The sequence below is a fragment of the Camelus bactrianus genome, chromosome 9, assembly GCF_048773025.1.
Source record: "Camelus bactrianus isolate YW-2024 breed Bactrian camel chromosome 9, ASM4877302v1, whole genome shotgun sequence".
Lineage (NCBI taxonomy): Eukaryota > Metazoa > Chordata > Mammalia > Artiodactyla > Camelidae > Camelus > Camelus bactrianus.
This window is the reverse complement of record NC_133547.1, coordinates 12,720,482-12,733,024: the sequence shown is the minus strand read 5'-3', so window position 1 is coordinate 12,733,024 and position 12,543 is coordinate 12,720,482. Positions and strand designations below refer to the sequence as shown.

The 12,543-nt window shown below is 48.5% G+C and overlaps 1 protein-coding gene across 4 annotated transcripts in view; it reads left to right on the top strand.

The window, feature by feature from the left end:
* Nucleotides 1-4,924: 4,924 nt before the first annotated feature.
* Nucleotides 4,925-12,543, top strand: part of RYR1 (ryanodine receptor 1) — a 106,398-nt gene continuing 98,779 nt past the window's right edge. For all 4 annotated transcript variants that reach the window (XM_074369713.1, XM_074369711.1, XM_074369712.1 and 1 more), the window contains exons 1-5: nt 4,925-5,082; nt 9,967-10,086; nt 11,130-11,234; nt 12,266-12,340; nt 12,430-12,508. In XM_074369713.1, the coding sequence (XP_074225814.1) occupies nt 5,035-5,082; nt 9,967-10,086; nt 11,130-11,234; nt 12,266-12,340; nt 12,430-12,508 (427 nt within the window). In that variant the 5' untranslated portion in view covers nt 4,925-5,034. The remainder of the gene's footprint in view (nt 5,083-9,966; nt 10,087-11,129; nt 11,235-12,265; nt 12,341-12,429; nt 12,509-12,543) is intronic.

The window sequence follows — 12,543 nt, the reverse complement described above, 5'->3', positions numbered from 1 at the left end:
AAACCTTTCTGTAGTGATTTCTGTGCACCACACACTGTTCTAAGGGCTTTTAAGATATTAACTTGGTTAATCCTCACAATCTTAAAGACTTATCTTTAAAAAATTATTTTTTGATTTATTTTTTAAGTTGAAGTATAGTCAGTTACAATGTGTCAATTTCTGGTGTACAGCACAATGTCCCAGTTGGTCTGTTATTATGGAAACATTGCAGATGGAAATAAGCCCTCTGGAAGTCCCCTCCTCATCCCACCGTCCCTCTTAGGGAGGGGTGGCCAATATCAGACATGGTTGGGTTTCGTCCCATTTGTTGGCTGTGTGTTTAAGTACATAAAAACGTGCTAATAGAAACATAGACTTCTGTTTTGAGTATGTGTGCTGTTTTCTTTTAACTAAATGTGTCATGCTTGACATATTTTTAAATTGAAGTGCACAAAAGAGTCAAATCATAAGTGTTTAGGTTGATGATTGTTACAAACTGAACATGTCCATGCGATATTCACACACATCAAGAAACAGAACGTTCTTATCCCCCGCAAAGCCCCCTTGTGCCCCTTCCTAGTAAGTCACCACTAGCCTGATTTCTAGCAGAGTGGTTTTGCCCAGTTTTGAGCTGTATTTAAATGGAATCATCTGTCATGTCTGGCTTCTTTCATTCGCCATCATGTCTTTGTGATTCTTCCACGTTATTCTGTTTAGTTGTAGCTTATTCCTTTGGTTGCTGTCTAGTTTTCCGTCATGTGTATTCCATGGCTTTTTGATTGATTTTCCCGTGATGGACATTTGAGTTGTTTCCAGTTTCGGGCTGCTATGAATCACACTGCTGTGATCATTCTCGCACCTGTGTGTTGGTGAATGCTATGGTGTGTAGCTTTGTAGGGTAGCTACCCAGGAGTGGAATAAATGGTCACAGTACTTGGTATGATTCTGCCACACCTAGTAAGTGAGTCAGTTCAACTAAAGCTCTCTTAGAAGTATATTTTTGCTTCTCTCTTTTCACGGAAAGAAGTCACCACGAATGTTTTTTTCAGACCAGAACATTTAGACAAGCACCAAGCCAATTCTCTTTAACTTTTCCATTAATGACATGCCTTATGAGTTTCAGACCCTCTCTCTCCATTTTTCGTCCTCCTGCTTTTCCTCTTCTCTCTCCTCTAGTCTCCAGGGCACTCTCTGTGATGTGCTGTCTGTCAGCCTCTCAGCCTATCTCCTCAGCACCTGCATCACAGGAGGTGATGTAACGGCTCTGACTGAGCTGAGCTTGTAGTGGGAGAGGGTCTCCAGGCCCCCTGGGTCCCAGTGAAGCCTGAGGGAGGGAGATCGGAAAAGGCTCTGGCACTGGTATGGGGGATGGTTAATGCCAACAATAACACCGACAACCACAAAGGAAAGGCTTCTGAAGCAAATCATAAAAACTCATAAGTCAGAAAAAGGATGCATCTGGTAACATCCAAATAAAGATTTCTTTTAATGAGGCTGCCATGGAACAAATACCAGATGACAGAGAGGAAAAACGGTATTTAAGATGTCTAACATCAAGGGGAAATTAATCTCTGGAATGTAAAAGGAACAACTACAAGTCAGCAAGGAAAAAAAGACAGCAACTGAGATAGGAAAATGGGCAAAGAGGATGTTCAGGTGACGATGAGCTCCAAAACTCTAACCAGCACCTGAGAAAATGCTAGAAATTACTGGTAAGAGATCAGGTAAGTGCAAGTTGAAACAACAGTGAGTCATCCTCTTGATCTGGCAAAAATTAGAAGTTGGAAGATGCCAAGTGGAGGTCGGGGCTGGAGGGACCTAGGAACCCCTCATGTGCTGATAGCGGACAGCCACTCTGAGGGCCACTTGGCATCACATAGTCAGATTAAGTGTCTGGGTGTGCACACTGAGACGTTCCACTGGGGGACATACACAAGGATGTTCACTGCAACGTTATTTTGGGGGAGCTAGAGACAGTAGACAGAAGGGGACAGTCACCAGGGAGGCCTGAAAAGCCCCCACAGCCACAGACCAGGAGTCCACAGAGCAACATGGGTAGATCCTAAAACACATAATGATGACTGACCAAAAAAGAAACACTATTAATATCTTATGATATAATGCACAATGACACAGAATAATTTAATTTCTATATACAATTCTAAAGAAAAACTTACTATTAATATACAAGTGTGTATTATATAGTGTGTAATAGATAAACATATAATTGTACTATACAATATAATTATATTAGCCTAAATATCTCCTTATATAATCATGCATTGTATAATTCAATAATATGGTACGAACTTATGTGCCATATATTACAGTTGTATCAATAAGGCAATATTTAACTGTGTAACACGTGGCAACCTACTTAACAACATTTTCCATATAGTTTTATTGAACTGCAAGATATTGTTTTGTATTACTTAATAGACACCATGACATCTGAATAATTTTAATAGATTCGTGTATCAATCAGTCACCATGTGGTAACTTATCGGTTTCCTCATAGAAGCTTCTCCACAACCCCAGGACGTGGGGACTATTCCAAATTAGTCTGGTTGACAGATGAAGAAACTGAGGCACAGAGGCACAAAGTTGTCTGCTTGGCAGGAAGCCCAGGTGTGTGTGGCAGCCTGCATCCTCCAGACCCCACAGCTGCCTGTTTTAGGAAATTGCAGAGGCCTCTGTCCAGCTCCCCAGAACCCAAGCCTCTTCCTGCTCCCCTCTTCCCCTAGGCAGCCAGGAGCAGGGAAGAGCAGGTTGCCCCTCTCAGGGCTCCCCTATTACAAAGCCCAGGGTGCTCATCTGCTCATCTGTGCCCAGATAGTGGCCCGGGTGGCTCAAGAAGCCCCTGGGGAGACAGAGAATTAGAATTTTGAAGGGTGGGGCTTGGCCCTGGTGCAGTAGCTTTTGGTTATAATTAAGATATTTTATGCAAATATGGAGACACTGAAGGGGAATGGTTAAGAACCCTGGCTCTGGGTTCAAATGCCTGGCTCAGCCTCTGTATGACTTTGAAGAGGTCATTCCATCTCTTTGTGTTCAACGTGCCTCATCTGGAAAACGGGCACCACAAGAGTACTGATTTCACAAGATTACTGTGAGAACTACAGTTTTCCCTCAGCATCTGCGGGGGCTTGGTTCCAGATCCCCCTCGGATACCAAAATCTGTCGATACTGAAGTCTCTTATATGAAATACTGTGGTATTTGCATATAACCCATACACATCCTCCTGTATAAGGCATCTCTAGATTACTTATAATACCTAATACAAAGTAAATGCTATGTAAATAGTTCTACACTCAATGAAAATACTGTAGAAGTAGTTGCCAGCTTGTGACAAATTCAAGTTTTGCTTTTTGGAACTTTCTGGAATTTTTAAAAAATATTTTTGATCTGTGGTTGATTGAATCCACAGGTGGGGGACCTACAGATATCGTGAGGGGCTGGGCAGCTGTACTTTATTTATTCAGGTCGTGTCCTTAAAAGTAAATATAGTAAGGACCACACGTTTTTATTTCCTCCTCTAAACAATGTTAATAATAGCAAGATTGTTGTAAGAACTAAATGAGATGCAGTGAAAAGATCTTAGCTCAGAGCCTGAAATTTGGCAGGTGTGCAAAAGACATCTGCTACAGCTATTGTCCCCACCTCATCAGTTTTTATAATAATGATGACAATAATGATGATGCTAGCAACACTTACATCACATTTACTATGTATCAATACAGTTTTTAAAATATAATTTTTAAAGGTTACTTTCCATTTACAGTTATTGCAAAATACTGGCTATCTTTACCATGTTGTACAATATACCCTTGAGTCTATCTTATACCCAATAGTTTGTGCTTCCCTCTCCCTCACCCTTTTATTGCGTGCCACCCCCCATGCCAGTAACCACTAGTTTTTTCTCTATATCTGGGAGTCTGCTTCTTTTTTGTTATATTCATTAGTTTGTTGTATTTTTTAGATGCTGTAAGTGATATCATATAGTATCTGTCTTTCTCTGTCTGACTGTTTCACTTAGCATAATGCTCTCCAAGTTCACCCATGTTGCTGCAAAATTTTGCTCTTCTTATGGCTGAGTAGTATTCCATTGCATGTAAATACCACATATTCTTTATCTAGTCATCTGTCAATGGACACTTAGATTGCTTCAGTATCTCGGTAATTGTAAATAATGCTGCTATGAACACTGGGATGCATGTATCCTTTTGAAGTAGTGTTTTGGGGCTTTTTTTTTTTTTTTTTTTTTTTTGGATATGTACCCAGGAGTGGAATTGCTGGGTCATATGGTAGTTCTATTTTTATTTTTTTGAGAAGCCTCCATACTGTTTTCCACAGCAGCTGCACCTGTATCGGTACAGTTTTTTAAGTGCTGTAAATAAATGATCTCATTTAATCCTTGCAGCAGCCCCATGTCTGATATTAACAGCAGGTACTATTAAAATCTTCCTTCCCAGTTGAGGAAACTGAGGAACAGAAAGGCAAAGTGACTTGTCCAAGGTTATACAAAAGAGTGGCAATGCAGGGAATCGGATCCAGTCTGGCTCAGAGTCCTTATTTTAAATTACTATATGGGGTGTTTTTTAAAGCCGAGAGACTTGGTGTGCATCCCGGCTCTGCTCTATGACATCAAAGCAGGGCCTTTCCCACTCGGAGCCTCAGTTCTCTGTGAAATGGGAGAATGATGGCATCTTCCTTACCGTGAAGAGGGAGAGAGGGTAGCTACTTTCTAGACACTCCCCCTACAAAGCTCACCCCTACCCCAACGTGCACCTTTGGCCAAGGTTTGCGGTTTGTGGGCGGGGCTCCGTCGAAGGGGCGTGGCCTTGGTCGTCCTGGGCCAATGGGGGTGGGGGGCGGGGACTTCCTCCCAGCTCTGTCCAGCATCCGAGTCCTCTTCGCAGTTCCATCTACCCTGCGGGTGCCTCTGGCTTCCCCAGAGGTCTCCGACCCCACCCCGCCCCCAGCCCACCCGCCCAGCCTGCGGTCCCTTCCTCCTACTCCCCGGCCTCAGCCCCTGCCCCTCGGGCCTCGACATCATGGGTGACGGAGGAGAGGGCGAGGATGAAGTCCAGTTTCTGCGGACGGTGCGTAACTCTGTGTTAGGGGGTCTCGGATGCTATCTCTCGGGTCCCTCTGAGTGTCTCTCCGCCTCCGATGTCTCCGTCCTGATTGCTGGTCTTCTCTGAGACTCGGGGTCTCTTCCTGTCTCCCTTTAGGTGACTGCCACTCTCTTTCTCCCTTCTTGTCTCTCTTAGAAAATCAGCAGAATTAGGGACTACAGAATGGGGGGGGGGCGGGATCTTCTGCTATCCTCTCTTCAGACATAGTGATTTGTCCCAGAGAAGGGGACCGCTGAGGGAGTACCCCCTCCCACCCCTCTGGAACTGAAAACAGGCACTTGGGGAAGGTGGTTCTAATTCCTGAGCTTAATTTAGCTGTCCCCCTCCCCCTCAGCCCTAATTCTCTTCTTGCTCCAGACTCTGACCTATTTAAATTCTTGGGAAGGGGGCTGAGGTGGGCTGGAAGACCCAAGTCCTTTGAACTCCCAGCCCTTGAGGGTTTCCTGGGGGTCCTTCTGGTTCTGGGTTCTTTCTTCCTCCACTTGGTTTTGGGGAAAAGGGGTCAAATATGGTCTCTGGGTGGTGTCCCTCCCTATCTGTCTCTGGGTTGTCTGTGTCTTTGTCTCTCTCCATCTCTGTCTCCCTGTCTCTGTCTCTGGCTTTGTTCTTTGGCTTCAGGCTCTCTGCGTTTCGCTCTGCGTCTCCAGCTCTGTATCTCCCCCATCTCTGATTCTCGGCTTGGGGGCAGGGATGGGAATTGGAACAACAGGTGTCCCTCCCAGAATAGCCTGCTTTTCTGGGGCCTGGGCAGGGGACAGGGAGAGGAAGGGGGGTGGGGCTGCCCATCTCGGAGTCCTTCCCAATTTTCCCTTCCAGTGGTTCTGCAGGGTGTGGGGGTGTGAGTATGGGAGGGGGTCTTCTCCCTTCTGGGGCAGCTCTGCTGACCCTGCACTGGCCCCTCCCAACCCTGCTGAGCTCTGGGAAATGCTGACACAGCATTCCAGCCCCAGAATAGGACCATGGTGAGCTGGGTCTGGTTTCCTGGGAGGGAGGAACGAACAGCTGGGGCTGGTAGTGAAGGATAGGGACAGCTGGACATTCAGCCATGGGAGGAGGCCTAGCTTCACCCTAGACTCTTGCCCCAGCTCCAGCCCCTTAGCAGACACCATGGGTTGGGCTCTCCCCTCCTCCCCAGCCCTAGTAAGACCATGGCCACGGCTGTCATCTCCTGAGCAGCCACTCTATGTCAGGCCCCATGCCCAGGGCCTCAGCCTCCTGAGGTATCTAATTATATCTTCGCTGCCCTATCTTCTGAGGTAGGGCCCTATCTTTATCTCCCTGGGAGATTTGAGGGAAACCGAGGCCTGAGTGGTCTAGTGGCTGACCAAGGTCAAGGCCAGGAAGTGGTGCCCCTGGGGTTCAGCCCTCCTGCTTTCACAAGAGGAAAACTGGGCTCAGACTTGCCAACACAGCTAGTATTGGGTTCTAGAGGCCTGGCCTCGGCATCTCTTGGCTCCAGACTACGTCCGTTTTCTTGAACTTTGTTGAGGTTATGTGGTGGTTTTCTCAAACTTTTTGGATCTTATCCCACCAGGAGGAAGTGTATTTTATATTGCAACCTGGGACATCACATACACATATGTAAATTATAAAAAGTCAACTTTATTGAGCTCGAATTGACATGAAATAAATCGTACACATTTTAGGTGTTAGAGTTAACTAACTATACATACCCATGTAACCACCATCATAATCAAGATATAAAACGTTTCTTTTATGTAAGAAAGTTCCCTTTGGCTCTTTGCAATAATCACCCTGCCCATCAGCTATGTCATCAGAGTCCTTTAGTCATTTCTAGTGTTTCATAGAAAATGTATGCTCATTTGTCTTGCTTCTTTTGCTCAGTGTAATACTTTTGACATTCAGCTATATGGCATGTATCAGTTGTTCATTTCTTTTTGTTGCTAGGTGGTATTCTATTGTGTGAATATGCCAGTTTGTTTATCAGTTCACCTGCTGTTGGACATTTGGGTTGCCTCCAATTCGTGCTATTATGGACGAATTAGGTGCATTCACACACATCTAGTTTTAACCAAAACAAGTTTCATAAAATGTAGCTCTTAGAACACAAAGGGGATGCTGCTATTTTCTGTTCTTGCTCTACTTTTTTTTCACTTCTTCAGCATGGTGGCTATGGCCCCCCAAATTCACTTTATTTCCTTTTGATGGGTGATGACCCTCCAGCCCTTCCCAGGCTGGGGTTCCTCAAGGCATGGCCCATGTCAGAACCTCTTGGGGGCTGATTAATGGTCCAGATTCCCTGCTGGCCCTGCATCTACTGAATCAGGCCCTTGGTGTTGAGGGGGAGACCAAGGCAGCAAGGAAGCTGCATTTTTAACCAGGCACCCCTGCTTCATTGTGATGTGGGAGAAAGTTAGAGAATAATTGGTGTAGGGATTAGGCTCCCTGGCTCTGATTTATATTTTGGTTTTTGCCATTTGCCTGCTTCCTAACTTTGGGAAGTGATTTTTATTTTTCTTTCTGAGCCTCAACTTCCCAATCTGGAAAATGGGGACAAAAATATGCACCATAAGGATTCAAGGGGTTTATGCAAATATCTCTCGAGCTCATCTTCTCCCACTCCTGATGATGGCACCACCATGCTGTCTCCCTCACTGTTCTCAAATGCCCTCGGCTCCAGGCCTTTGCACAGGCTGCCTCCTCTTCCTGGAATGTTCTTCCTCCAGAGATGATCAGGCCCAATTCCTTCTTGTTATTCAAACAAGGGTCAGCTCAAATGTCACCTCCTTGGAGAGGCTGTCATTTTACCCACCTCACTGATGTCATCTCTACCCCAAAAGCTACCCTCTTACATCACCCTGGGTTATTTTTTCCATAACACCCATCACTGACATTAAAATTATAAATCTATTCACCTGTTCATTGAATCTCCTCCCACACCAGGATGTCAGCTCCGTGAGGATAGGGATTTTGTCTGCTTTATTCGCTGCTCTGTATCCCATACCTAGATCAGTGTCTGGCATGTAGCAGATGCTCAGTCAGTGTCTATCAGATGAATGTACAGCTCTGAGCATGAGGCATAGCAGAAAGTAAGTGCTTCATAAATGCAAGCTATATGGTCCCAATGAATACACAGCATATGCCAGGATGTCGGGGTTGGCGGTTATAAGACAGAGCAGTTCTGGGGTCTCCCTGCCCACAGGTGGGATCTCTCTCCCTCCTCCCAGTCTGGAAAGAAAGAATAAGGGCTGCCTGTGTGACAGGATTTGCTGGAAGGGCTGGAGGCTGTGTGAGTTCAGGCAGGACGCCCAACCTCCTTGAACCTATTTCCTTGGCTATAAAATGGAATAATCACTGCCTTAGTGGTTAAAAGCTGGGGTCTCCAACAGTTTTGACTGAAACCTCTATGAGTACAAACGTGGAGCATGCCCCCAGTACATTTATATTAGTTATACATGTACTATGGGTTACTCCAGCAGCATATCTAGAGGTGGTTCCGTGTTCTAAGAGTGTGGCATAGAGAGCCACAATGTTGGGATCAAGTCCCAGCTCCTCTGTATGCCAGCTTTGTGACCTCAGGCAAGTCACTTTACCTCTCTGGGACCCCGTTTCCACAGGTTCACATAATAGGATTTACCTCAGAAAGTTGTTGTGAGGATTAAATGAGTTAATACACGTTAAGTTCTTGAAATGGGGCCCAGCACATTAAAAACGTGTTTGTTTTTTTTTTTAAATGGAGGTACTGGGGATTGATTCCAGGACCTCATGCATGCTAAGCACGTGCTCTACTACTGATCACTGGCTCTGATCTCATGGGGATGTTAGTAGCTTGTAGAGTGTTCTGCACCCCAGAAAACTTTTATTTTACTTAAAATTTTAGTTTATATTCTTCAGTTTACTTCAAACTCAGAGAAGAGTTGCAAGGTGAGTTTAAAGAACTCCCACAAGGCCTTTAGTCGTTTTCCCCAAATGTGAATCCCTCCCTCTCTCTCCATTTTTTTTTCCTAAACTGTTTGAGAGTTAATTGCGGACTTAATCCGTAAATATGTCAGTGTCTGTTTCCTAAAAAACAAGGGCTGTCTTTCACAAAACCACAGCACGGTCATCAAAATCAGGGGATTTTGTTTGGCTATGACACCATTATCCAATTCACAGTCCGTAGTCACCTTTCACCACTTGTCTCAATTCTTTATTGTGTTTCCCACCCCATGCAGGACCTAGTCCATTGCATCCGGGTGTCATTAAACAGCACTCCTTAGAGGGGAAGGTAGAGCTCAGTGGGATAGCGCATGCTTAGCATGCATGAGGTCCTGGGTTCAATCCCCAGTACCTCCATCAAAATAAATAAGTAAATAAATAAACCTAATTATGCCCCCCAAACAAAACAAAACCCCAAAATAAATAAATTAATTTTAAGAAGAGAAAGCACTCTTTAAATCAGAGCCACTGTTAAAACAGCACACGAGAATGGAGAGAAGGCTGAGTGTAAAAGCCCTGTAACTTGATGCCCTCGTATTTTCCATCTTCCAGTGCCTCACCTGTGGACTCCTACCTGGGAGGCCTCTGGGGCCAGTTGGACTGGGATTAAAATCCCAGCTGATCCTTTTACCAGCCGTGTGGCCTTGGACAAGCCATGTCCCCTCTTTGAGCCTCGGTTTCCCCATTTTAACATAGGGATGACACTGGCTCTGATCTCTTGGGGATGTTAGAAGCATGTAGAGCGCTCCGCACAGGCCCCTCCTTGATAAATGGTGAGGGTGGGTATCCTTTGTCTCATCTTTTTCACGAGGAAAAAGGCGGGGGAGCGCGACCGACTGTGCAGGGTCTGCAGAGGGGAGGGCGGGATGCGGGTGCCGCCAGCCAGCCTGACCCTCTGCCCGCCCCCAGGACGACGAGGTGGTCCTGCAGTGCAACGCCACGGTGCTCAAGGAGCAGCTGAAGCTCTGCCTGGCCGCCGAGGGCTTCGGAAATCGCCTCTGCTTCCTGGAGCCCACTAGCAACGCCCAGGTCTGTGCAGGTCGGAGGGAAGAGGGGGTCTGAAGAGGCAGAGAAGCCAGAGCCCAAAGAATAGGGGTCTGGGAGTCTTGGGGGGGTGCTGCTGACAGGGAGAGAATGAATGAGGGGGGCAGCTAAGGGGGAGAGAGGGCTGGAGGTCTGAGGAGGGAGAGCTGGGGTCCTGGGGGAAGAGGGAGGGGTCCAAAGGGATAGAGGGTCTTGAGTTCAAAGAAGAGGGGACCTGAAGGGGTGCTGATGGAGAGAAGAAGATGGGAGGGAGTTAAAAGGGAAAGGGGTAGGGGTCTGAGGGGGTGGAGTTGGAGGTCTGGGGAGGGAGAGGCAGGTGTTTGAGGGGGCAGAGGGTCTCAAGATTCAAGGCAAAAAGTCCTAGAGGGTCAGGGAGATGCTAGCAGGGGATGGAAGGGGAGGGAGTTGGAGACGGAGGGTGAGTGAGCTGGGGGGAGGGGTGGTGGCTGGGGGAGGGAGGAGACGTGGAGTTTGATGGGGGAGGAAGCCGGAATCTGAGGGGGTCAGAGACTTGGGTCTAAGGGGGAGGGTGTCTAAGAGCCTGAGGTGGCTGGGGTGGGAGACTGAGGCGGGAGGTGTAAGGTGACTCTGAGGCAGTCCTCATAGGTGTCTGAGGGAGAAGGCAGGAGCTGGACTGGTTGCTGGTGGTGGCAGGAGGAGGGGCTTCCTGTGGGATTGGAGAGATTTGGGGGTATCTGCTGGGAGGGCAAGGAGGAGGCTCTAGGAGGCAGAGTGTCTGAGGTGGTGCAGCCCGGGCCTGAGGCTTCCAGTGAGAGTAGGTGGGGTGTGGAAACTTCTGTGAGGTTCGGGCGGGGTCTAGGTGTGTGAGGGAGGAGCTGTAGAAGAGGGGTTTTCTGGGATGTTGGTGCGGATCCAGAGTGTCTGAAAGGGGCTGCAGAGGGCAGGACTTCTTGGAGGGTTGGGTTCGGGTCTGGGTCTCTAAGGGGTGTAGACATTTAGACTAGGGGGAGGGGCACACCAGCACTCAGGGGCCTTTAGGCCCCCCACTCACATCTCCCTATCCCCAGAATGTGCCTCCCGATCTGGCCATCTGTTGCTTCGTCCTGGAGCAGTCGCTGTCCGTCCGAGCACTGCAAGAGATGCTAGCCAACACTGTGGAAGCCGGCGTGGAGGTGAGGCTCCCACCCAGGTGGGATGGGTGGCTGGGATGGGTGGGAGGACCTGGAGGTCATTTACCATCTGTTCTTCTTCCTCTCTCTGCCCTGCCCCCAACAGGCCCTCAATTTGGATAAGTGGGTAGGTCTGGCCTTGGGTGTCATCTGTCCTTCCCAACTCTCCTGACCCCAGGACCGCCTCTTGGGCGCACATCCTGCACACAGGGGCTGGGCGGTCTTCCCCACCCCAGTTGTCAGGATCTGTGGAGCCCAGAACAGGCCAGGCAGGAAGGAAGGGGGTGGGGGCTTCTGAGCCCCCGTTCCTCCACCTGTTCCTTTCTCCTCTTTTCTGCCCTTTCCCTCAACCCTGATCCCAGCTGTCCTCTGCATGGGACCTCTCCCCTCATCACCTCCCTCCATCCCAGGTGTGGTCCCCTCTGGTCCAGGAGTGGGTCCGCCATGTGATCACGTGGCCCCATCACATGGCCCCCTCAGAGCATGGGCATGTGAGAGCCAGGATGGGAGGCACGATGCCATCCAGTGCCTGGGTGTACCCACCTCCAAGACAGGCTGAGTCTCCTTGTGCCCAGGGTGGGTGGCAGCCCAGGGTAGGTCCCTATGGGTGATGTTCCAATGTTGAACAACTGGTAGGACTGTCCCAGTGCACAGCTGTGTTATGGCAGGTGAGTTCCGAGGTCATGGGACAAGAGATGCAGGGGCTTCCCTGAGTGTCCCCAGATATCTGAATCCCTGGAAGAGGGGTTCAGCCCCCTGAGTGAGTTTGGGGCCTGGTGAACCAGTTGAAGGAAGCAGGGAGGAAGGAGTGGGCTTTGGGAAATATAAACATCCCATCCATGGGCTTCTCAGAGACAGAGACTCTGCTTCCATGGGCAAGGAAGCGGAGGCAGAGAATCTGCTGCGGGTTTGAGCTGATGCTTCTTTGTATCCAGGCCTGAGCACGATATTTTATGGGGCACGTATTCCCACCTGGGATAGGCCAGATGTTTCGGAAGGGTCTGTTCTCACTCTGTGCTTCTCTCCCCGTGCAGTCATCCCAGGGCGGGGGACACAGGACTCTCCTGTATGGCCATGCCATCCTGCTCCGGCATGCGCACAGCGGCATGGTGAGTGCATCAACGAGGGGCCATGGGCAGGGGTGGGAGGCAGGGAGGGCGATGCCTGCCAGGAGGCTGACTCCCCGCTACCACCCTAGTACCTGAGCTGCCTCACCACCTCCCGCTCCATGACTGACAAGCTGGCCTTCGACGTGGGACTGCAGGAGGATGCAACAGGTGCAGGGGCTGGAGGGAGGGGGTGAGATGGGGAC